The sequence below is a fragment of the Hippopotamus amphibius genome, chromosome 1, assembly GCF_030028045.1.
Source record: "Hippopotamus amphibius kiboko isolate mHipAmp2 chromosome 1, mHipAmp2.hap2, whole genome shotgun sequence".
Classification (NCBI taxonomy): domain Eukaryota; kingdom Metazoa; phylum Chordata; class Mammalia; order Artiodactyla; family Hippopotamidae; genus Hippopotamus; species Hippopotamus amphibius.
In genome coordinates, this window is record NC_080186.1 from 88,247,007 (window position 1) to 88,273,475 (window position 26,469).

At 39.6% G+C, this 26,469-nt stretch overlaps 1 protein-coding gene across 1 annotated transcript in view; it reads left to right on the plus strand.

Moving 5' to 3' along the window:
* CDC14A (cell division cycle 14A) overlaps nucleotides 1-26,469 on the plus strand; it is a 152,967-nt gene that overhangs the window by 121,737 nt on the left and 4,761 nt on the right. Inside the window, exons 12-15 of the mRNA XM_057741603.1 lie at nucleotides 7,800-7,915; nucleotides 9,988-10,035; nucleotides 12,586-12,708; nucleotides 13,399-13,913. Coding sequence (XP_057597586.1) covers nucleotides 7,800-7,915; nucleotides 9,988-10,035; nucleotides 12,586-12,708; nucleotides 13,399-13,849 — 738 coding nt within the window. The 3' untranslated portion in view covers nucleotides 13,850-13,913. The remainder of the gene's footprint in view (nucleotides 1-7,799; nucleotides 7,916-9,987; nucleotides 10,036-12,585; nucleotides 12,709-13,398; nucleotides 13,914-26,469) is intronic.

Sequence of the window (26,469 nt, forward strand, 5' to 3'; positions counted from 1 at the left end):
CTTTACTAGGTCCATTTTACAGATGACATACCTGAGGTAGAGGAAGTCAGCCATCTGCCCAAGATCACAGAATACAGAGTGGTGCTCTCGTTTGAACCCAGGCACTCTGGCTCCAGAGTTAGCCCCTCACCCTGAGGCCTCTCACTGTACCCTGTGGCCTTTCCGTGGGCTCTTCTTTGTGGCTCTTGTACATTACATACAGTCATTTTGGACATAGGCCTTGGCCAGCCTGTCCTAGTAAATTTCTCCTGGAATTGCAGTTGTTTTTATCCTTCTCTTTTCCTCCTCTAGGCTGGTAGTCCAATATTATCACACCAATCGGAATGTGCTCTTCACTTAGAGATGTTAATTAGATACAGGTGCTGCTGATGTTTAGCCGTGTTCACATTAATTGACAATCAGGTAAATAAGAATGTGGTGTTTTAATTACGTCACTGAGTTACTATGATTTATAAAATCCTTTGTCCATGAGCAGGGTGCATCTTAGAAAAAAAAATCTATGAAGTACAAATTAAATCTTTACGGCTCTACTTTTAAGTACCTGTCTTTCCACTCTTAGGCCCACTAAGGCATTCCAGGTCCAGTCTGAAATATGCTGGGATCCACCAGAGGCTATCGGTCAGGGGAGTGACAGTACACAGATTCAGTATTCGGGGAGCTCACCCTGGCTGTGCTGTGGGAGGGGTGCTGTGTGTGGCCAGGGGTGGAAGGCCATGGAGTTGGTCACAAGGCGGTGGTCCAGGTGATGGAGGTCTGAACCAGTGGCAGGGAGAAGGGCCAGAAGACGAATCTGGGGGGCTCTGATAAATCCAGAGTTTTTATTGATCAGAAACAACTTATGAAGGTGACCTCTTTGTCTTTCCCCAACTTTTACATCTTATAGGTTTAACATCTGAGAGTTGAAAAGAATTTTAGAGATGACCCAGTCATTTTTCCTTGCCAAATCACTTAAATCTGCGAAAAATTCCATTTTCATCTTTTTCTTTCAGTCCTTAGACTTCTATTTTTACTTGTTTCTATTTCAAACTCTCCTTTTATGTCATGTTTCTATTATAACTCTTCCATCTTTATTCCATAGTGTGCTATATTTCATCTAAAAGATCTTTTCTTTTCTCTCTTTTTTTAAGCTCTTTATTGGAATATAATTGCTTTACACTCTTGCACCAGCTTTTGAGGTACACCAAAGTGAATCAGCTGTATTTGTACATATATAAAAGATCTTTTCCTAATGACATACACAACGGCCTCCCTAAAAGCTTTCTCTGTTATTTTATTAATGAGTTGGTCAGTAATTTATCCAACTGGAATCTATGGGCACATTTTAATTTATTTGATTTTGGTTTCCACCTTGTCTGTCCATAGAGACAACTGGTGGAATAAAATACATCTCCGTATTTTATGCTATTATTTGTGCTTTACCTAGACCTTAATCTGTAAATAAGAGTATCTTAAAAAGTGCTCCTTCTTTATGTGTTTTAGTTGGCTCTCATTTCCCTGTCTTATGTAGGGCAGGCTGGTATCCAAAAGAAAAAGCGCTGATGCTCAGATCCTCCAGAGGGCGACAGTGAGTCTGAGAGCAGACCCCTTTCCTTGGGAGAGCCGAGATAGAAGGGACTAGGCTTCTTCACCATCGCCAGCAACAACGCATCTTTGTTTCAGGGGATCTGCTGCTCCCAGAGCAGCTGAGAGCAAGAGAGGGACTGCACTGGGATTCGGGGGAGAGGGGCTGGAGCTCGAGAGCACAGGGAGGTCCAGGTTAGACTCTTGGCCTTTATCATTTATGACTTTGTTCATCATTAGTCATCATGAATCAATTTGGTATAAAGAATGGGGTCTAACAGTACTTGATGAGAAACATCTTCAGACTGCCCCAGGTCCATCAATTCTTGGGATTGATTTATGCCTCATGACAAACGGAACTGTGTTTTCTAATATACTTTTCCCCATACAGGCTCATGTGACCTAGTATATGTTATAGGTACCCTAATAAATACAGGGGTTGGTTATATTCCTGTCTGCATGTCTTATTCAGGATTCCAGGAGGACAGAGTCCTCTTCTATATAGCTTTTTGTTTCTTTTTTTAAAATATGTTTTTATTGAGGTATAGTTGATTTACAGTGTTTTGTTAATTTCTGCAGCATAGCAAAGTGATTCAGTTATACATATATATGTATGTATATCTGTACACACATATATACATTCTTTTTTTATATTCTTCTCTATTATGGTTTATCATAGGATATTGAATATAGTTAACCATGCTATACAGTAGGACCTTGTTGTTTATCCATTCTATATATAAAAGCTTGTGTCTGCTAACTCCAACCTCCCACTCCATCCCTCCCGCAACCTCCTCCCCCTTGGCAACCAGCACTCTGTTCTCTATGTCCGTGATGCTGTCTCTGTTTCATAGATAGGTTTATTTGTGTCATATTTTAGATTTCACATATAAGTGATATCATGTGGTAATTGTCTTTGTCTGACTTACTTCACTTGCTGTGATAATCTCTACTTGCATCCATGTTGCTGCAAATGGCATTATTTTGTTCTTTTTTTATGACTGAGTAGTATTCCATTATATATATGTACCACATTTTCTTTATCCATTCATCTGTTGATGGACATTTAGGTTGTTTCCTTGTCTTGGCTATTGTGAATAGTGCTGCTGTGAACATAGGGGAGAATGTATCTTTTTGAATTATAGTTTTGTCGATATATGTCTAGAATTGGGATTGCTGGATCATATGGTAATTCTATTTTTAGTTTTCTGAGAACGCTCCATACTGTTTTCCACAGTGGCTGCACCGATGTACATTCCCACCAACAGTGTAGGAGGGTTCTCTTTTTTTTACACCCTCTCCAGCATTTGTTGCATGTAGACTTTTTAATGATGACCAGTGTGAGTTTGATTTGCATTTCTCTGATAATTAGTGATGTTGAGCATCTTTTCATGTGTCTATTGGCCATCTGTATTCTTTGGAGAAATGTCTATTTAGGTCTGATGCCCATTTTTCGATTGGGTTGTTTGTTTTCTTGTTGTTGAGCTGTATGAGCTGTTTGTGTATTTTGGAAATTAAGCCCCTGTCAGCCACATCATTTGCAAATATTTTCTCCCATTCTGTAGGTTGTCTTTTCTTTTTGTTTATGGTTTCCTTTGCTGTGCAAAAGCTTGTAAGTTTAATTAGGTCCCGTTTGTTTACGTTTGGTTTTATTTCTGTTGCCTTGGGAGACTGATCTAAGAAAACATTGGTAATTTTATGTTGGAGACTGTTTTGCCTATGACCTCTTCTTGGAATTTTATGGTGTCCTGTCTTATGTTTAAGTCTTTAAGCTATTTGAATTTATTTTCGTGTGTGGTGAGAGGGTGTATTCATTGACTTACATGCGACTGTCCAGCTTTTCCAACACCACTTGCTGAAGAGACTTTTTCCTGTTGTATATCCTTGCCTCCTTTGTCGAAAATTAATTGATTAATTGACGGTAGGTGTGTGGGGATTTTTGTTTCTTAATTTTGTAATTTAATTTAAGTGTGTTTTAAGTAACATTGTATATAACTATTTTTGTCAAGAGTTTGAAGGCTGTTAATCATTTACTAAGAATTTTATAACATATGTTTTGTATTCTTAGTCTTAAACATGGCTAAAACTTCTTACAGTAGCCACAGAAATAAAATAAGGGGAGATAAATTGAGACAACCCCCCCCCCCCCATGATTTATATTATAGCAGATTTTTTCAGACCTGTACTGTGTGTCCAGATCTTTCCCCCGCCTCCTCCTTCCCCAGATCCCGACTTCCAGGCAGTTTCTCCTACCCTAATCCAATCTGTCCTCTCTCACCAGACCACTGCTGTGGACTACCCCACCCCCACCCCCAGGCTTGGTCTGAATTATTCTCCTCACAGTAATTAACTAGGAGGAAGTATTTGCAACACATTCAAATGAGGGTATTTTTTTTAATGTAAAGAACTCTTAAAAAATCAATGTGAAAACTCCACATACACAAATAAGACAACATGGGAGCCCTTACGGTTGGTACATATAAAAGCATGTTCTGCTTCCCCAGGAATGAAAGAAACACAGATGCTGTTTATGCCCATCAATTTGTATGAGATTAGAGAAATGTGTGCAATATTAGCAAGGGTTTGGGGATTAAAAAGCTCTTCAGCATTGCTAGTTGGCGTTTAAAATTGTGTAGCCTTTCTGGAGGGTGGTTTGATACTATGTAGCAGGAGACCTTAATCTAACAATTCCACTTCCATGCATTTATCTTAAGGCAGTAATAATAGGATAGGGTTCAACAACCATGTGTTTATAGAAGGTTGTTTGTTGGAACTGTTTATAGTGATGGAAGACAGAAAACACCCTGAGCTGGGGCAAAATATATAAAATTTGATACATCTAGACAGTGGAATTTACTGAGCCATAAAAAATGATAATGTAGAGGATTTTTAAAATATATACTGAAACACACAGTATATTTAATTAAAAAAGTAAGTTACAAAGCAGCATGTATAATTCAACCACATTTTGTGAGGAAGAAATGTGCTGGTAAGGTATGTATGGCACTGGAAAAAGTCTGGAAGACTATATGACAGAATGCTAATGTGTTTTACTTTTGATGGTAAGTATTTGGGTGGCTTTAGTATTTTTATCACCTTTCTGTAGTTTGTTACCTATGACAAACAAGTATTATATAGTAAAAAATGTATTTTTTTTTCTTGGTTGAAAAGACATGGTTTCCTTCTCCAGAGGTTGACAGCTGGGACTTAATATATAATGTTTTGTTTTTCCTTGAGAGCTAGTGTACTGAAGTAAACTCCTTAAGGAGTTTTAGAAAAAAATATATTAATTCTGGGTAGTTAGGTACATGGCTGGCTGTTACATCATTGTGTTGTTTTCTGCATGTTTGAAATGTATTATAATTTAAGAAATTTTTACCTTTAAGATTTACAATAAAGTGGGAGAGATAAACACATGTAAAGTAACTATAATATATACTGTTACTTTCTTTGTTTAACTGTGTATTTTTAAATTAATTTTTATTTAAAAAAATAATACATGACCACAGTTTTAGAAATAAAAGTATAGAATTCTGATGTAAAAAAAATCAGTTCCGTATCCCATCTTTCTGTGTCCCCAGATCCACTCTCAAAGGGGGAAACCTCTGAGCAAATGATACTAATATTTTCACTGTCATAGTTCTAAATATCTTGCTATAATGCTATTTTTAAAAATGTATCCCTTTTGGACATTTCTCTATTGCCTCCTGGTTATGGTAGATAGGATTAATTCTCCTGCCTTGCTATCACCTTCACTCCCCTTAGCTTCCCAGTGTAGCTATATTATAATTTTTGGTTAAACCCAAATAATGTATACATTATTACTATGTAAATATTGTTCACTGTTGAGCTTAGGAGGCCTCTGTGACTGTGTTCTTTGTTGAAGCTCTCTTTTTTTCCCCTAGAGTTATTTGCCTTTTTTTTTATTTGTGTAGTTTTCTATATATTTGAGGAAAGAGAATGCTACCTCTCCCCCTCCCCCCAAATTGTACCAAGCAATTTAAATTTTTTTCAAAATCCCAACACAACAACAACAACAAATCTTACCAAGTCCCTTCTTTTCCTGAAGACACTTCTGCCTTCCAACCTGGACTAGTTGTTCTATAGCCCAAATATAGAGTTCTGAGCCAAGGCCTTCTCTTTCACAGTTTCAGCTGGATCCCTAATTTTCCTGGATCTCATGTTGTCTTCTTTCCTTTTCTTGAAGCATATCCTGTAATAGTTTTCCCAGAAAGATTGTGTGGGAGGTAAATTTTTGTACCTTTGTTCTACCTTTACGCTTGACAGATAGGTCGAATATTGCAATTTCAAGTGGAGAATCACTTTTCCTTAGAATTTTGAAGGCATTTTAGAACTGGGAACACAGAGTTCTTCCTTGTTGAATGGACAAACAAGCTTTCCTGGCTTTTCCACAAAGACACTCATTAGACAGTGAAACCGATTGGGATGAGGATCCTGTCAGGCCTTCAGAAAGCTTTCCTTGCCTATCTTGTGAAAGCTTACATACTTCTTGATCCCCCCTCATATTCTGGAGACCCTTGGCTATGGGCTGGTCCTTCCATCAGGCACAGGTAACTGCTACCAGCCCAGCATGTTGGGTGCCAGGTGGAGCTAAGCTCAGCTTCTCAGGTGTGTCATCCTGCTTGCAAGCCTAGCCTTCAGCATGTCTGATTTCTATTCCTGCAAGACTTTCTTGAGCGGTAGTGGCTTTCCTCCCACTGGGGTTGTATGGCCAAAGATGAGTAATGTGATTGATTCCTCGGGACTCTGTAGGTGAGTATTTCTTAATGACTCTAAGAGAAGCCCCTGACTTTGAGGTTCCATGATTCTGTCACTGTTGAAGTGGTGTTCTTTGCCGGCATGGTCCTTTGTGTGGTCTTGGTTTGGCTTGCTTCACTTGTACTCATTCTTTAAGACTCAGCTAAGGGATTGCCTCCTCTGGGAAGCTTTCATCTTCATTTCTTTTTCTTTCCTACTAGCTGTGTATTTTGTATGTGTTTTTCTTTTTTCTTTTCTTTTCTTCCTTCCTTCCTCCCTCCCTCCCTCCCTCCCTCTCTCTGTCTCTCTCTCTCTCTCTCTCTCTTTCTTTCTTTCTTTCTTTCTTTTTCTTTCTTTATATCAGAGCTGTAGTAGTGAGGTGTGGTCTTTTTACCCAGGACATGCCTACTGAGCGCCAGGTGAATCCATGGACCCCAGCATGGGTGGCAGGGAACAAAAAAGTGTTTTGATTCAGGAATGGCTGTCAAAAATGACTAGAATGTGAGTGAGGAAAGTGTATTTTTATACGTTCTTCATCAAAGAATTCTAGCTTTAAAGAAGAGAGGAGGCTCTTGTGGCCAGTGATGATCTTAGCAAACTCAGACCTTTTGATTTTTTTTTTCCAGGTAAGGAAAAATACGAAATCCCATCTTTATGATGCAATGTTAGTGTGCTGTGGCATGTATTTTAGAAAGAACATTGTATCTGAGGACAAGAAATCTGATTTTAAAATCATAGCTCCGTCAGGGAGAGTTTAAGTTTACTTGGGCACTATTCTTATCTTCCAAGCACCTCCTTTTTTTCATCTTAAATTAAGGGTAACAGTGCCCTCCCCACCCCTGCTCCCTGGGTTGTGAGAATTAAATGTGAGCTGGCATGGCAAAAGATCTAACGTGGTACTTATGTATATATATTTCCAACTATAAGACTATTTCAGCAGGAAACATGCTTTCCCAGTCTAGTAAGTTTTCACTCCTTTTGGAAAAATCTTGAGTGCTTTTATTAGTGTTAAATAATATTAATAAGTTACTGTATAGATATGCTAAATTGTTTTATCTTTCACTTATGTAAACAAGTTCTAGAATTTGCAGTGATGGATTCTGGTAGCTTCTGGAAAAATATTTGTACTGTATCTCTTGAGCCAGCCTATGTCTAAGCTATGTTCCAAAGCATGATTTTTTTGTCTGCAAGAAAGTGTCCGTGCTGTGGTCCACTGTAACAAAGCTCCTTTTAATAAATTCTACCACATTCGTACCCATGCTTCTTTGATTTGGAATTTGACCAGTATATTTAACTGGTGATTAGTCCAGTGTTCTTTAGTATATATGTGGCCAATGCTGAATTCATAGTGCATTAAAGCTATTTAAGGTAATCTATATAAAATATAACAACATACAAGATAATCCATAAGCTACTAAGAAGTCTATATAAAGTAGAATTTTTCATAATGACCTTTCTGTGGAACATGCATTTTTTTCCAGAATAATTTAGAAGAGGATGAAGATGTGGAAATGAAAAATAACATAACCCAGGGAGACAAACTACGTGCCTTAAAAAGTCAGAGACAGCCACGCTCCTCACCATCCTGTGCATTTAGGTATATCTATTTTAAACTTTTAAATTTATATTGTGCCTCCATTTGTGGATAGAATATTTAATCTTCTCTTTTGAATATCATTCTACAAGTACCATGTTTACCTCTCATTTTTTGATTTATTACTATTTTGTGTTTATTATTATTTATTTATTATTTTATCACCGTGGGGAGTAGCTAAATTTTAGAAGCTTCTTGAAAGCAGCTGCTGCCTTTTAGTCTCTGGAATTCCACCTTAAACTGCCAAGCAGTTGGTTGTCTCTGTGACTCTACTCAAAATTCCATTTGGAATGCCACTCTTCTCCTGTGAATAGGTTTCCTATCCTGTGGCGAACTCTCGCAGATGTGCTAAATATTTGTATTTAATCTAGAGTTTGCAGAAAAGTATAGTATGCCAAGCTTTTGGTATGTCCTAACTCCTTAGCCTTACTTTTTATTTTTGAGAATCAAATAAGCAATCCTTGCCTGTAAAGTTATAAACCATCTTGGTTTGGAGGTCTGAAATTACTCATCAGAATCTATTGATGGGAGTTAGCTTCTGACCACAACTTTTGAAATCTTCTGATAATTCAGATTAAGTGAAAAAAAAAAAAGGCTTCAGAATCAATGTAGGCATAAAAATCTGTAAATATCAAGATTTTTTATTGTAACATAAGGAGTGGCAAGTCCACAAATGAATATACTGGGAAGTGCCTACTTTCCTTTGATTTATAAGTGAGACAAATGCATAGTCAGAGAGATGTTTTGCTAGTGTGATAAATGTCAAACAGCCTCCTCACAGGGAATTTAGTTTTACTTCTTATCTGGGAGAATTATAACCCTTAAGTCAGATTGGGTGTGGTCACACCATTACCTATGCTTTGAGTACTGGTTTCCTGCCCTGAAAAATGAAGGTCCATGAAGCTCAAAGTTGAGGTAATTGTTTTCTATAGTGAGATGGGATGATGGGATAGCAAGTTTGGGTCTTAGTAATGCTCACCAACTACCACTGGGAAATTGAGGAAAGGTACTGTTTACTGAGCAGCTGCTGTGGGTCAGGAGTCATGTTAGGGGCCTAGTTTGGACGTGAGGATTAACTGAGTTAACACAAAAGGTGTGCACCATCACCCGCATTTGTGTTGGTTGCTTGAGATCGGAGAGGTTAAATCACTCCCCAGCTGATATTCAAGGCCAGCAGTGTTCAGAGTCCATGCTGTTTTCCCTGTACATATTGTCTAAGTCAATGAAAGTTTCTTCAAGATCAGTTTACATTACCAATCTTTTATTTTTTTTTTTACTATTTTAATTTTTATTATATGAGTGTATGAAAAGAGGGTGTATTTTTTGTTTTTAAAATACAGGTTTGATATAAATAAGTTAGATATAACTTATTAAACATGTTATTTAGCTTTTAATATCCTTAGTTAATTTTTATTGATTTAATCTGTTACAGCTAAGAGAATGTACTTAAATTCTCCTGCTATCAATACTATTGTAATTCTATTTTTTATTTTTTTTAAGCTCTTTACCAATCTTTTTTATTCACCATTTTTTCTTTGAAACTCTAAGAAATTGCATTATATTGATTAAAATTAATTTCAAATGGACTTATATTTGATTTTTAAAAAATCATAAGGGAGAGGAAGGGATAAGTTGGGGTATAACTTGGCAAATAAAAAGGCTAGAGAACAAGAGAATCTTCACTACACAAAGTTTAGAAGGCTCATTCCAATATGGTGTTTTTCTTTTCTTTTTATCCTCAGAAATTTTCTCATTTTTTGGAATTTAGTTTTTCTTAACAGCATCATGGCACCATCATCAAACCTTTTTTACCCTGAGTAGATGCAATACGACCTGATGAAAAAGCATTTTGCTGTAAATGAAATTCAGGAGGAAACAAAGTGACTAAAATAGATTTCCCACTGGTTCTAGGATTTATTTTATAAAGTGGGTAAATACTAATATCCATTTGCAAGGTTTATCCCTTTTGCCCATTTAATAACTTTGCTGGTCTGACTCCAGATGATGTGACTTTTGGTCTTGGCTTACATGTGTGACCCTAGTGATGCGTGAACATTTGTCTTTGGTTTCCGTAGGTTGGAGGATATGAAAGGGCATCCGAGAGCAGTGTCCCAGCCTTCCAGGTACTGTCAACCAGGTTGAATTTCCAGTAGCTTATAAATAAATGCTACAGTTTAGATACGTTTCCCAGCCCTTAAACCCATAGAAATAAACTGCACACAGCTTTTCACTTTTAGAATTCCTGCCTTTTGATTGTTACAGTACGCTCTATATTTAATGCTTACCATGAAAAAGAGCTTTGTTTTTCTGAAGTGCCCCAGGGCTGTGTGGCTGTGGGAGTGATGTCAATGTACTGTCTGTGCCCAGCACATGGTGAGGTCTCTAGTAAACTATAGTTGCTCTGCAGCGTGCCTTTCAAGCCAGTGATAGATTTTTTTTTTTTTTTTTTTTTTTTTTTTTTTTTTTTTTTTTTTTTTTGGCACACGGGCTTCGTTGCTCCGTGGCATGTGGGATCTTCCTGGAGCTGGGATCGAACCCATGACCTCTGCATTGGCAGGCGGATTCTTAACCACTGCGCCACCTAGGAAGCCCCCAGTGATAGATTTTGCCTTGAATTTTTAACATTTGTTATTCTTCTTTCCTCCTATTTTTGCATATGTTTGTTCCCTTCCTTTCTTTTCTTTTTTTTTTTTTAATTTATTTTTAATTTTATTGGCTGTGTTGGGTCTTTTTTTGCTGTGCGCAGGCTTTCTTTTAGTTGCGGTGAGTGGGGGCTACCCTTCATTGTGGTGTGTGGGCTCCTCATTGTTGTGGCTTCTCTTGTTGCGGAGCATGGGCTGTAGGCGTGTGGGCTTCAGTAGTTGCAGCACATGGGCTCAATAGTTGTGGCTCATGGGTTCTAAAGCACAGGCTCAATAGTTGTGGCGCATGGGCTTAGTTGCTCCGAGGCATGTGGGATCTTCCTGGAGCAGGGATCGAACCCGTGTCCCCTGCATTGGCAGGCAGATTCTCAACCGCTGCGCCACCTAGGAAGCCCCCACTTCCTTTATTTTCTAGTTTTATTTCCTTGCCTATTCTCCATTTGAGGAGGAAATGTTAGTGTTTCTCTAGAAAAATGTTTCCAGAACACTCCCTGGTGGTCTCAGTGATACCAGGATCCAGTGTAGGGCTTGGTGAGGGACATAGAAATGTTTGACCAAAACTGTCATCAACAGATGGGGCAGAAACACGGACTCACTCCTCGGCTCTGTTCATTGAGCTCTAGGTTTTAGGGTTGCTTAGTGGGGGCAGCTGTGAGACAGCCCAGACTTCTCCAGAAGCCTGAGCTGCTTCCTTGTACAGTTGTTCCTATTCTTGATTTAGAGGTAAACCATGTCGTAAGCTGCTGTTTGGAGGACAGATGATGAAGGAAAGAGTCTACAAGTAAATCAGCTTTTCTGTAGCAGATAGGAAAACAGGGTCCAGCTACAGCAAAACATTTTTCCAGGACAAAACACAGTTGGTATTGAAACCATGACTGGGCCCTGGCTTTCCAGATTTGAGTCAATTTCCCCTTTTTGTTCACTCAGCAAACATTTACTGAATACCTGATCTGAGTCTGGCACTGTGCTAGTCACTGGGTATTGAAATGAGAGACAGTTCTTTGCTCATAAGGGAGCTTGTTTTGAGGGACGTAGACAATATCAGACAATGAAATGTGGTATAAGAGCTGTGATTTACCGTGAGAATGTATAATGAACCTGGATGCTCAGCCCACCTGGGAATTCAGTGAAAGCTTGCTGGAAGAGGTAGCAGATGATTGGACCATTAAAGGATAAGTAATAGGAGGGAACCAGATGGAGGTGGAAGAAGAAGGTGTGTGTAGGGATGAGGTAAGGACAGGAGAAGATGCCTTGGCAGGAAAAGTAGCGTATGCAAACTGGACAAAGGTGTGGATGCTGTCCATCCCAGGATCTCAGGGAATTTTGTGTAGCTGGAGTAGAGCTGTCTGGTGGGAAAGTGTGGAGAATTGGCAAATGTCAGATTCTGGAGGGTTTCATAGGCCAAGCCAAGAAGTTTAGGCTTTCTGGGCACGGAGGAAAGATTAAATGGTTTAAATAGTGAAGTGACATGCTTAGATATTTTAAATTTTGCCAGAGGCTATTCAGAATGCGAGTTTTAAGGAATGAGATTAAAAGGTGGTACTAGGAGACAAGGATAAGAAATAATGATGGCCTCACCTAGGGCAGTTGCAGATAGATTTAAAACATAGAGAAGTAGAATTTAAGGACTTGGGAGGAACAAATGCCAGTGGCAAGGAAGGGAAGTGACCAAGGATGGCAGGATGGTGGTTACCAGCAGGACTTTGGATCCTGGATTTGAATCCCAGCTGTCCCACTTGTTTGCTGAGTGACTTTGAACGAGGAGCTTTTCCTTTGTGCCTCTGTTTCCTCACTTGCAAAGTGTAGTCTTTGCTGCCTCATGGGGTTGTTGTGAGGATGAATGGAGTTAATGTCCGTACGGTTCTTAGATGAGCTCCCAGCACGGAGTGAGGGCTGTGTCAGTGTAGGCTGCCGTTATTAGGACCTGCCATTATCTCTTTAACGTATATTAGTTTATCTTGTTCTAGTTGATTGCCGAGTGTTAAGATAACCCAACTTTTGTGTGACACTTTGCTCATTTCTCTCCGAAAGATTGAGTTCTTCCCCACAAAGATCTGCATCTGCTTTGAAGACCTCAAAAATGGCTTTGTCCCCTTCAGCGACAGCCAAGAGGATAAGCAGAGGCTCTTTGTCCTCAGGCACCAGTGTAAGAAGGTAATTTTTCTCTCCTTCTCCTGAGGCACTGGCAGGAGGTAAAGGAAGGCAGCAGCAGACAGTGATTTTGGCTGTAGTTTGTCAGAGGAGGGGACCAGGGGGGAAACCACAAAAGGTGCTGTGACCCTCTAGGCTTCTGTTCCTGTCTTGAATTGTGGGGGCAAGGCCGTGGAGGAAATGCTGACAGCATCCCTTTCCAGAGCTTGTCCAACGTGATCGAGGAAATGGAGTTCAGTTGCACATACTAATAATATATGATATTGTCATTTCTCCCCTGATGTGTGTGGGCAGAACTGAAATGGGTAGGGATGTTTGATGTAGTCACGTGATTGAATATATAGAAGTTAAATCTTGTACTTGGGTCTGCTTTCTACTCTCCCCTTATATAGTCCTTTTCATTTACTTCCTGCCTCAGGGCAAATAGAACCCCCACGTATTCTATTTCATGATCTCTGGTCATGTTTTAGCTTCTTGAGTCTTAACTACTTTTGACAGAGGAAGTTACCATGTATAACTAAAGGCCACATATTATAATATCACCAAGAGCGATTCTGTCACCATTTGCATTGATCAGAACTGTTTTCATCACATTCCCCTGATGTCGTAATTACATGTTTTAGAAACGTGAACTCTGCGAGAGTATACATGGCTGTCTGTGTTTCCCGCCCCCCACCTGTGTTTTTCATTCAGCTTTTCCATAAACTCCCGGCTAGCCAGTTCTCTAGGGAACTTGAACGCTGCAGCAGACGATCCAGAGAACAAAAAGACCACCTCACCCTCCAAGGTGGGTTTCGTAGCCAACCCATTCACCAACCTCTTGAATGGCAGCTCCCAGCCGCCTGCCAGAAATTACCCTGAGCTCAACAACAACCAGTACAGCAGGAGCAACAGCAGCAGTGGGAACACCCTGAACCATCAGCCGGGCCCCCACAGCGCCAAGACGGAGGAGCACAGCGCTGCCCTGCGGCCCTCCTACACCGGCCTTTCTTCCTCCTCAGCGAGATTCCTGAGCCGATCCATCCCCGTAAGTTCGCAGACACCACCTCTCGGCCCTCAGGACCCTGAACGCAACTTTTGTGCCTTGCCTTCCCAGCCGAGGCTGCCACCAAAGAAATTTAATAGCGCCAAGGAAGCCTTCTGATGGATGCCTTCCCTCTGTGCTGTGAAACTGTCTCTGCACGTACATTCTGCTGGCTCCTCTTCAAGTAAATGCCAAGTTTCAACCCAGTTTTCTTCCTTCCTTCTTTTTTCTTCTCCTCTTCCCACTCCTTTTTAAGTGATTTCTCTAGGAAGGGAAACAGCTTTCATTCCCTTCAGCATGGACCACTGTTGCCTTCAGTTACTTTTCAGTTACGTTTTCGAATCACTCTGAGTATCAGGTGCAAAGTCAGGGGCTGAGTCATACGAGAGCATCTGCTTTGGTTGTAGTGGTATCCTGGCTTTTTATACATCATATATTGTGGATGGATCCAGAGTATTTAAATGTGGAAGGTGCTGTGTCTTCTCAGAACTAACCGTTAAGCCCTTGACTGTGTCACCTGCAGGGAACTGACCCAGAATTAATTAAATGGCAAATGGAAGGTGCTTATAAGGAAGGCTTATGGGTACATACCTGGGATGTAGGGGAGGGGAAGGCAGGGTAACAAGAAGATGTTTGAAATTAGCTGTCACTCTTCTAGAGACAGGATGGAAGATCTCCAAACATATCTTACCGGTTATCCTGGCAGAGGCGGTTCTCTGCAGGGGAGGGGAGGGGAGGAGCAGTGCCGGTGGCGGTGTGTCTTTCACCGCCTCTCGGTGAATCCACACCCCACGGTAAAAGCTGATGGGACCAGCTTTCCTGAGAAGGCAGTTGAGAAACCACTCTGTGAATGTGAAGATGCGTGTGTGTGTGCGTGTGTGTGTGTGTGTGTGTGTGTGTGTGTGTGTGTGTGTTGGACTCATTACAACTCCCACCCCTACCTCAGGCCTCTTTCAAAGTTTTTTTTCCCACCCTGTCCACACACAGTCCTTTCTGGCACGTATGATTTCCCCCATCTGATTTTACTCCCAGTGATGTTTTTCAGCATTATTTTTCAACATTATTTTAGATTCCTGTGTAGAATACAGCCACTCTATTCCTTAATTTGACTCTAATCCCACTGAGTTATGGGTACGTATGTATCAGTAAAATTTAAATCCTAGTATCTGGGATTAGATGGAAAATTAAGTGTATTTACATTTTTATTACTAGGTTTACAAGTCATTATACTTCACAGCAGGAACTGAGTTCAGTCAATATTTTCATATACTGATTGTGGGTCAGCCTCTTTTTTAGACCAGAGTACAGATCTTTCCGTTTTCAGAAAAAGTGTTACACATATAGTTAGATAATTATATGAGTATCTTGCAGGTTTCATGGCTAAGGGTTCTGTGTAATCCACTTTATAGTTCAGTACCAGAAGCCTTGGCAGCTTGATGAGAGTAATATTCTACCTGTTCTGGATCTCAGTTTTCCTCTTTGCTGGTGGCAGCATGTGGGCTTTCTTCAGGTTGTTGGTCCCCTGAGCCCACCATGTTGACATAACTTAATTTTGGTTTCATTCCATATTTTGTTGGTTTTCTTCACTTCTCCTCCTCTTCCTTTTCATCCCTCTCCTGGCCTGAATAGAGTGATTTTCCAATAATTAAATTTAAAGTAATACTCTGTGTGGGCAGCTGCTGCTCTTCCCCCTCCTCCTTCTTAAATTTGTCATCTTATTGTAAAGAAAAGCATTTATAAATAGAATTGCCAGCAGGACAACATGTTCCTCCCTCTCACCCTCCCAGGAAGTAAGAACAGCAGGTGTCTTGCAGCCGATTTTCCCTCCTTCATCTTTGCCTAGAAAACCTTGTGAGAGGGAGGACTCCGAGTCCTACCCTTGCTGGCTCGCCGGCAGAAAGTCTAAATTAGGATGGAAATTCCTATTTTATGCAGAATAAAGTAGGAGGTTGAGAGTTTTTCCCTTTATTGGTTCAATATGGCTTTTCTAATTGTTACAGGTTTCTTGTCTACATAAGATGGTCCTTCTTTCCAGTGCTTCTGAAGATGTGAGACATATGATCCTTGAAGAAGTAGGAATAAATCACTCAACAAAAATGTTTTTAAATCCTTAGGCAGGATACGAAGTCTGGATGGCAATATCCTCCCCGCACCTTTAAGAAGGACCCAGCAACTCCTAGGGGACAGGGGTTGCGGGGTGTTTAGAGGGCGTCTAATATTTTAAAAGCTGCAGTTAGCATCTCTCTTGAAGGCTGCAACTGCTTCTCACTTCGTGCAGCAGTTCAGCCCCCAGAAAAATGTGGAAATGATTTCCCTGTTCTGTCATGAAATGCTTTAACACAGAAAACAAGAACAAATGTTAAGGAATCCTTATGGTTGTGACAGAATTCTGAGAAGCAGATTTTATTTTTACTTATTTGACCTGTTCTGTTAGTCTTGAGGTTTCTACTGACCAGTGCGATGCACCAGGTTTCATTTTGGTTGACCCACTTACTGTAAAAAGTCAGTTTTCCCTCCCTGACATTCGGAGGAGTTTTCAAGTCTTAAGAGATGAGGGACGTGTGATTATGCTGTGGGTGGGGTGGAAGTATTTTATTAAATTGAAATTACTTGAGGTATCTGCCTTGAATATTTGCTCTGTGTTATTTTTAAGAGACTTACCACTGCATTGCTATTCATCTGCATTGTCCTTACCTGACCCTGCAGGGTTCATCTGGGTTAGGTCACAGTACTTCCCCCATAAGCTCTTCTACACCCTGCTTTGGTCTTAATTGTGATACTCAGATGCTCACTGTACATTTTAATCATCTGTTCACTTGTCTGTATCCTTCACTAGACTGTAAGCTCTGTGAGGGCTGGGATGGTGTCTCTTTTTCACGGTTATATGCTCTGTGCCTCACATATAGTGGCCACTTGTTAAGTATTTCTTGAATGGGAATATTATGGATGGTTGGATATTTAAGTGAATGAATGTGGTAAGAATTATTGCTTCCATTTTAAAGATAAATAACCTGAGGGTTTGAGAGTTTAAATATTTTGCCTTAGATTGTGGCACAAATAGGTAGTAGGGCTATAATTTGCACCTGGGTCAGTTTGACTCCAAAAAAGCATTTTCTTTTGATTACATCGTGTCATATATATATCATGATAGGTGTTTAAAACAAAGGTATATCTAAAGGATATCTCTTTTTTTTTCCAAGAAGGGTTAGGGAAAACAGTGACGAAGGCGTAACATTTTAGTTGGGTTTGGAGGGTGAGTAGGAGCCTTCTTGGAATCTAGTGGTGAAAATAGGAAGAGGAGAAATGGTCATTTCAGGCAATGGGAGCTACAAGAACAGAGGTGCAGCCTTAGTACAATAGTTTAGCTCTTAGGTTCTAAAGGCAAGTAGACCTGGGTTCAAATCCTGTCTCTACCACTTCCTTATGGTGAGTATTTTGGCAAGTTATTTAACCTCTCCGAGCCTCAGTAAAGGGGAATAGTAATTACCAGGAGCATATCTAGGTCTTGTGCACCCTCAGACTATACAGTTTGGTGGGATCTGTTTAAGATAAAGAGTACAAACTATTTTTGTGAATGTTATACAAACATATGACGGTGTGCTTTGAAAGGAGTTTGTGTGACTGTGAGGCCGTGACGCTTCTGTGGTAATGATAATAATCTTTGTAATAGGGGCTTGTGATGATTAATCGATATAAATCATATGAAGTAGTTTGCATATAGATAACGCCCAATAATTTTTAGCTATTGTTGTTTTAAGAGCCTCAGGAGTGTTCCAGTGTAGCTAAAGCCCGGGGCGGTTACCTAAAGATATAAGGCTGGAGAATTAAGCCGAAGCCACACTGGGAGGTGCCGTGTGCACTCCTGGAATCTTGGCAGCAGGAGTGACTTGATCAGACCTGATCTGATGAAGAGAATCCTGGCCGTCACGGGGGTGGGAAGTCTTGCTGGAAACCCTGAAGGCAGGAGACCAGCTTGAGCCCTGTCTGCTGTCCCCCATCGGTACCTCAGCAGATGTCTTTGGGTAAATTCTATGCTTTTCAACAATTATGCTGTGTTTCAATGCACATAATAGTATAGATACTATTAGATAATCATGTATGACCAATAGCTCTAACATTTTTATTATGAATTTTTTTTTTTTTTTTTTTTTTGTATTTTTTTTGCATCCTGATGTAGGATTTATTTATTTATTTATTTTTTAGGCGCACAGGCTTAGTTGCTCCGTGGCATGTGGAATATTCCCAGGGCAGGGCTTGAACCCGTGTCCCCTGCATTGGCAGGCAGATTCTTTACCACTGCGCCACCTAGGAAGTCCTTTATTATGAATTTTTAAACAATATATTTCTTTTTATAAATGGAAACTTAACTACTCAAAGAAAAATTATGGTCCTTAGGAAGCATATTTTTTACAACATTTGCGCATGAGGCATTGTAAAATAATGTGCTTTGTTATAAAAATAGGTATATATAGTCAGATTGGCTACAAAGAATTTTTTGTCACTTCTGTGTCAGGGGTTACATTAATCTTTGCTTTATGGGAACAGCCTTTTATAACAAGCTTTTACTGTACTGACCTGTAGGGTATATAAACATACATAAGGTAAGCAGTCCTTTTATAAGGTTCTTTTGAAAGCTGCTTTGGGTATCACCTATTAGAATCTTTTTCTGTGACTTTTAAAATTATTATTAAGTAGTAGCTTATCCTAAGCTTTGTTATTCACCCTTGTATATTGATCTTCAAACCTTTTCAAAAATACTCTCAGTGATGTTAGAGGTTATGCCAGTGATGCGTTCATGGTCTCTTGGAATGTTCCCATTCTTCTTGTTCTGCTGCGTTCTCATCTTCTTTGTTCTGTTAGCCTTGTTGATGATCTTCCTGACTCAGTCTTAATTCATACCTTAAACTAGAGTCACAAGCTCTTTCTGTAAAGGACCAGATAGTGAATTTTTGGCTCTGTGTCCCAACTCTTCTATATATGTATGTGGAGGGTGTGTCTGTGTTCCAATGAAGCTTTATTTACAAAAACCGGTGGTGGGCTGGCTTTGGCCCCCCGGGCTGTAGTTTGCGACCCCCACTTGAGAGCATTGCCAGGTAATGGATACTGGTCTCATCCTCATTCAGAAGTGACCAGTGATCCCCTCATGCTCGAGCCCGGATCTTGAATTCCTTTGCTGAGCTTTCAGGCCCTCCGCACTCTGTTCCCCTCGTTGTGTCTTTGTACCACCTCTACCCTGCTCGTGCCTGAGTGTGGTTCCCTTCCCTACCTCCTGGCCTTTGGGAAGCCCTTTCTTAGAAGCCCCCTGCCTTCTTCACCCATTTCTCATGTTATGAGAAGACATATTATCTTGTATATATGCTCTGAAACTTTTCTCAAGAAATTGAACCCACCCAGTATTTTACTTTTTAACCGGTTTCTATTCATGATGAATATTTACTACTTTATTTTATCAATCTGTAATGTTGCTTTGCATACACAAGTATCTGTATTTGTTTTACATATTGTCCATATATGCAAGACTTTATATATATGCAATTTTTACATGCAAGTCTACAAATTTTAAACTTTCCTTGTGCAGACATTTTGTAAAATTGTTTCTATTTTATGGTTTCTAAAGCAGTTCTAGATACAGAAAGGAATTAAAAATACTCATTTGGTTTAAAGTTAAAAGGAAAATTGAAATGAAATATTGTGTACTACTTTAATGTTCTCCTTATGCCACAGTTGAAATTGGCTTAAATGCAATTCCCTGTCCCAGTGGTCATTGCCATTTTTATACTTGGCTGGTTAGTCTGCTCTTTGGTTGTGAAGACTCTGTGGACGAGTTCTCCATCTCAGATTTGACCAGTGTCAGAACAACCTTGGTAGCCTAATAGGTTAAGTTCTGTGTTCTACCATTAGGCGGGGAAAAATATATATATAAATATATATATAAATAAAGGTTTATTTATTTTATATATTTTATTTTATAAAATTTTCTTTTATAAATTTATTTTATATATTTATATATGTAAATTATATACACACACACACATATATAAAGGTATTACATGTTCTTTTTTTTTTTTTTGGGGGGGGGTACACCAAGTTCAATCATCTGTTTTTATACACATATTCCCGTATTCCCTCCCTCCCTTGACTCCTCCCCCCTTGAGTCCCCCCCACCCTCCCCGCCCCAGTCCTCTAAGGCATCTTCCATCCTCGAGTTGGACTCCCTTTGTTATACAACAACTTCCCACTGACTATCTGTTTTACAGTTGGTAGTATATATATGTCTGTGCTACTCTCTCGCTTCGTCTCAGTTTCCCCTTCACCCCCTGCCCCCTCCCATACCTCGAGTTCTCCAGTCCATTCTCTGCACCTGCGTCCTTGTTCTTGTCACTGAGTTCATCAGTACCATTTTTAGATTCCGTATATGTGAGTTAGCATACAATATTTGTCCTTCTTTTTCTGACTTACTTCACTCTGTATGACAGATTGTAGTTCTATCCACCTCATTACATATAGCTCCATCTCATCCCTTTTTATAGCTGAGTAATATTCCATTGTATATATATGCCACATCTTCTGTATCCATTCATTTGTTGATGGGCATTTTGGTTGCTTCCATGTCCTGGCTATTGTAAATAGTGCTGCAATAAACATTATGGTACAAGTTTCTTTTGGGATTATGGTTTTCTTTGGGTATATGCCCAGCAGTGGGATGACTGGATCATATGGAAGTTCTATTTGTAGTTTTTGAAGGAACCTCCAAATTGTTTTCCATAGTGGCTGTACCAACTTACAGTCCCACCAACAGAGCAGGAGAGTTCCCTTTTCTCCACACCCTCTCCAACATTTGTTGTTTCCAGATTTTGTGATGATGGCCATTCTGATCGGTGTGAGAACTTGAAATAAGATTAAAATATTAGATCCAACTTCATCAGATAACCAATTTGATGAGAGTCTGAGCAATTGGCGTGTGCATTAAAGCATGCTTCATTTTTACTTTGGAGTCATGTTAGTGTGACAATGATGAACCACTTATGGTTGTTTGAATATCCATTCTCAATAAAATGCTCCTACTTTCCAATGGTATGTCATGGCTTTTCCTGATTTAACTTGATGTCTTTTCCCTCTGCCTATTCTTCATTTTAAAAGCTATCATCCTGTCCTGATTAAAGATGAAAGGTTATATTTAATATATAGGGTTAATACTAGCTTTCTAACCTCGTTGTATGTTCAAATTGCTGTGGTTTTTCCTCTCTCCTCTTTGTTGTGGCATTGCCTTACGTTTGATGCAGTTTTTCAGCTAAGGGATACTAATACTGTTTAAGAACATGAGCTTGTTCTCAGTACTTAACCACATCTTTGGCATTCTTTCAGCAGTGGTATCCTTCTCTTCCCTTCCCAGGCAGACGTGGGAATGTTACTTGACAAGGCATCAGATTGTTCTGAGGTCAGCATGATGCCTCTGTATTTTGCGTGTAAGTTATTTAGGTACACGGTGTTTGCAGATATTTCCCTCTCTTGGTCAGGACATTGTGAGCCCCTCAGCCTTCTGTGATGTTAATGAGGTCATCACATGTGTGGGCTTTGGCATCCTCCGGTTAAGTCTCTGATTGGAAGTTATTAGGATGGAAAGAAAGGATACAAAAAATAGTGTGTTAGTGAGCTCGGCTGCTATAATAAAGTACCCTAGACTGGCAGCTTATAAACAACAAATTTATTTCTCGCAATTCTGGAGGCTTGAAGTCAGAGATCAGGGGCCAGCATGGTCAGGTTCAGGTGAGGGCTCTCTTCTGGGCTGCAGACTGCCATCTTCTCATTGTAACCTCACGTGGCTGAAAGAGGGCGAGAGGGCTCTCTAGGTCCCTTACATAAGAGCACCACTACTTATATAGTGTATAATATAATACCTCCTAATACCATCATAGTGAGGACTTTGGCTTTACTGTTTAGCTACCAAGCTACTGCCAGCACTGGTGACAACTGTAACATTCCTTAATCCTCCTCCTCATCAGTGATTTACTGAGTACCTCCTATGTGCTGCACGTTGTATTAGGTGCGATATTTATGCATCATCTCCTTTATTTAACCCATAATTTACAGATGAGGAAATCAAGACTCAGAGAGGCCATGACTTGCTCGGTCTCACAGCTGCTGTGTTTTAAACTCCCTTAACTCCAGTGATCTTTGTTTTTATTCACTTGGAAATCCATTTCATAGACCTTCTTATTGCTTAGAGCATTGCTTCTGATATCTGGGACACTATAAGGCTCCTCTCAAACATTTACCCTCCCCCCACCCTACTAACTCTCCCCTATGACCTCTTTATGAGCCCTGCCTGTGCCCCCTCTCAGTTTACTTCCTTCTGTAGCCCACGTGGTCATTTCTGCTTCCTTTTTCCAGCATTCTCTGTTCCACTTGGATGTTTTTTCTGTAGCCACTGTATCACTAGCCTCCAAAATTAGGTCAGTTCAACCATCTCATGTCTATTTCTAGTCTCTGTCTTCTGAGCTCTGTTGGAGAAAATCCCATGACTTTGCCCATTGACTCCATTTCAAATGAATTTCTAACTTACCTGGACCCTTCAGTGCCTAACTGACCTCTTCTCTGCCTCAAAGTTATTGTGTATCTGACTTGTCCTTTTATTCCTTTTTTTGAAAAAGGAACTGTACTATTTTCCAGGGGTAACTCCACCTACCTGCACAATTCTTTCCAAACTATTCCTGGAAGTTGGCCACCCACGTCCTTGCTAGGTCTTCAGTCTCTTACCCTCCATTTGCCTGTCTCCTCACCTGCAAACAGGTCCAGGGTGATCTTACTCAATTACTTCCCTCAGTTCGATCTCTGATCACAGTGTCTCCTTTATGACCAAACTTGGGCAAGGGAGGTGGCCCCCCATTCTGGTGAAAGTCTGTCCCACAGGCCACCTCTGACTTCTTTAGGCCAGGTTTGATGATCTCTTGTTAGTCCTCATTCTTCTTAGTCTCTCTGCAGCATTTGACAATATTGACCATCCTTTTCTCCTGTTATTTTCGGTCTCTTTTGAGTTTTGGAATATTATTTTTCTGTCCCCCCCCCCCCCATTAAATAGTTACCTGTTTTCTTCCTCCACCTGCCCCTTGATCCACTTCTTTCTCTGGGTAATCATCTCCTGAGCATTGGACTTACATTTCTAACTTCCCGTGGGCATTCCTGGGAGGGAATACACGCTCTTTCAATTGTCTGCTCCTCCTTTTGTTCCCTGGCTTACCTATTGCATCCTTATGCATCCAATCATCCAAGCTAGAAATCTGGAATCATCTTTGACGTTACTTCTGCCTTTCCCTCTGCCGCATCTAGCCACTAAGTCCTAGCAATTTTCCCTTTGAAATGTCCATATTTTGTTCCTCGATTCATATCACAGCTGCCTTCATTGAGGTCTTTGTGGACTATTGGGTTAGCCCTTTAAATTTCCTCCCTGCCTTCAGTATCTCTTGCCTTTACACTTTCCTCTATACTGCTACCAGCGCTGGATTTCTGAGACTTAGCTGATTAAATCACTCCTGTGTTCAGAATCGTTCAGGGTCTCCACTTTGCACACAGGGTCTGGTCTGGATCCCTTGCCTGCCACTCAGGGCCCTTCCCCATCAGACCACGTGCCTCCCCACCGTGTCCTCTCCAGCAGCTCCACTCGGCATCCTGACTGGCGTGTGAGCCCTAGCACAGGCGCTTTACTCTGCTTTTCCTCCTGTCTCTGCTTGGTTTTGTATTTCCTGGCCTGGCTCATTAGTTATCTTTTTTTGAGGCATTTGTGACCCATCCAGGCAGAATGCCTTTTCCTTCTCGTCTCTCATGGGACTTTGTCCTCACCCACTGGTTTCTCTCATATTATAGGCAGCTCTGTGTGATTCTCTGTCCTCTGCTGGCTTTTAAGCCTCTCAGAGGCATCTTTGTTTTCTCAGGTCCCAAAGTGTAGAAAGCACCTAATAAATATTTATTGAACTAAACGTTGGATAATCTATCTGGGTTCATGAATGTTAAGCAAAGGGCTAATTGGGGATTCATTGTCATTGCAAGCAGAGGAAGCACTAACAAAAAGCAAACAATTTTTCCGCTTTAGCGTTAATATACAGTAATCTGAGAGTTTATTTTTTTTTCTAGAAATGCGGCTTTACTAAAATAAGAGAAAATACATTTTAAGCAAGCTTGCATCAATATAATTTTGGTGTTCAGATGAACTGAAAACACTCACGTAATGGTTGGCTGAGTCAAGTTGGGTGTCAACAATCTGTCATCTAACAATTGAGCTCTTTGTGATTGTTGAAGAGCACATATTAAGTTCCCCCAGAAAAAAAGAATCTATTAAAAGTTATGTAGGAAGGTGAAAGAATAGTTTATATAGCATTTTAGTGAACCAAAATTTGATTGTTAAATCTTGGGGTCCCTGAAATGCTTAGAGAACACTGTAGAAAAATGTTTACACCTCTTTCGAAGCTGTTTTTATCACAAACCTTAGCCTTTTTGTGTTAATATGATGCCAATAAAACCTTATCCAGCTATGCTTCTACTAGTGTTATTGCAGAAATATTATGTTAGCAGAGGCAAATACTTTCAGTAGTATTGTGAAACCACATTTGTGGAAATATTATCAATGCACACATTTGGTGTATTTTTAACTTACAAGCAATACAACTGGAAACTCCGTTGCAAAGCCATAAAAGACCCAGGAGTATAGAGGTAGTTATAGATAAATTTATTTTTCCCCAGTGTTTATTTTTTCCTCATTTGTTCATTAAAACTTAAAAGGACACTGGAGTTATATATGATACCATATTACCAAACATGTGTTTTTTTCTTTTAATTATCAATGATGCCATTAAAACAAATCACTTTTTAAAAATTGAAGTACAGTTGATTTACGATATTGTGTTAGTTTCAGATGTACAGCAAAGTGTAAAACAAATCACTTTTTGCCTCTGTAGGTGCTTTTTGTCTCTGTAGTTAGAACTCAAACCAGGGTAACTAGTAGACTATTGTTTTCTTCCTTATGGGACTTGGGAAAATGGGGAAATGCAGGAAAGAAAAAGTCGGTGTGGCAAAAGCACATGGCACTTTTGACCTACTAGGAAAGTAACACTTCGGATCGTAGGGTCCTTTCGTCCAAGTTGTTTGAACATTAAAACATTATTGCATTCGTTTGCTGGCAAAGACCTTAACTTTCATTATTCTTTACAATTTGCTATTTTTGGTAGTCAATTTATAGTTTTATTTATTAACTATTCATGCAGTATTTATATCAATAATTATTAGACTTTTTTTTACCATGATTAGGTAACTGGGCTGTTTAAAAAAGAAACACCTCCAGAATAGCTAAATTTTTAAAGTCACTACCTACAGCTGCCAAAACAGATTAGTAGCACATTTCCAGAACAGAACAAATTGTCTTAATCTCCTTACCTAACACTGTTTTGTGTCAAATCCAACTGCTTTCAGAGCAAGAATTCTTGATGGAAGCTTATATTTTGGCATAAAAATTGGGGGGTGGGGCACTGCAATGTAAAGTAATTTCATCCTTCATTTGCAGGCTGAATATTGCTGTATTATCAGTTCATGGTATTCATACTGTAAAAATACCGTACAATCATGATAAACTTGATCTGGTCTTAACTCACTGTGACCCAGTTGAACTTAATGGCCATATAAACTTAAGTTTTCTATTTAAGAAATTCAAATCTCTTGGTTATATACATAAGTGCTACTTTGTAAAATAATATTTACACCTCAGGTCTCAGGTCCTTCATAACCATATCATTGTCACTGCTGAGGGTTTTTGTGTGTGTGTGTGTGTGTGTGTGTGTGTGTGTGTGTGTATTTCAGATACATTAAGTATCAATTCTCATGGTAATGATAAAAAAAATTGGCCAAGCAAAATTAAAACTGTGATTAGGATATTTAAACATGGGTGTTCTTATAAAGAAAATTTCCTTATAGAATATTCCTGAAAATTCTTTTGGATTCAGTTCTATTGAAAATCATTTAAAACTGCATATATCTCCCTTACAGTAATAAATAGTACATTCTCTTTTGTATGTTAATATTTCTTTGTTCGCTCAGGATCACACCCTGCTCATTATTTGTCTCTGTCATGTGATAGAGAATGTTCAGTGGAATATGTAGTGAATCACAGGACCAATGCTAGAAGTGCCTTGAGGCATTGTATTGTGGTAGCTAAGAGGATGGGCTTTATAGCCAGACTGCTGGAGTTCAAATTCCTTCCTAGTTGCATGATCTTGGGCAAGTTACTTTACTGCTTTGTGCCTCAGTTTCCCCATCAGTAGAATGAGTTGTTCAGAGCATTTAATAAGTTAATACATATAAGATGTCTAAAACTGTGCCTGGTTTGTAGAAAGTACACAGTAAGTGTCTTTTACAGAATAATTGACCTGTTAAGTAGTATATCTAATTTATCAAAAATTCCAGTTAGTTGTACTTCAGTTAATCTATTTTTTGAATAATAAAATAAATAGCAATAATGATATTTTTTATGGAGTACAAAATACCTTTGCATTTTTACTATAAAAATTAAAAGTGCTAATAACTGGCTATTGTGTTTTCTGGGATGTTAATAACTTTAGGATACACGTACATTTGGAAAACAAACGACCCAGATACCCTGAATACGACCCCATTATGTAAACATGTGGTGCTTGAAATCTAAATCACTGTCACTATTGTTTCCCTAGTGAAAAGACCTTGGAATATCAGTTATACTT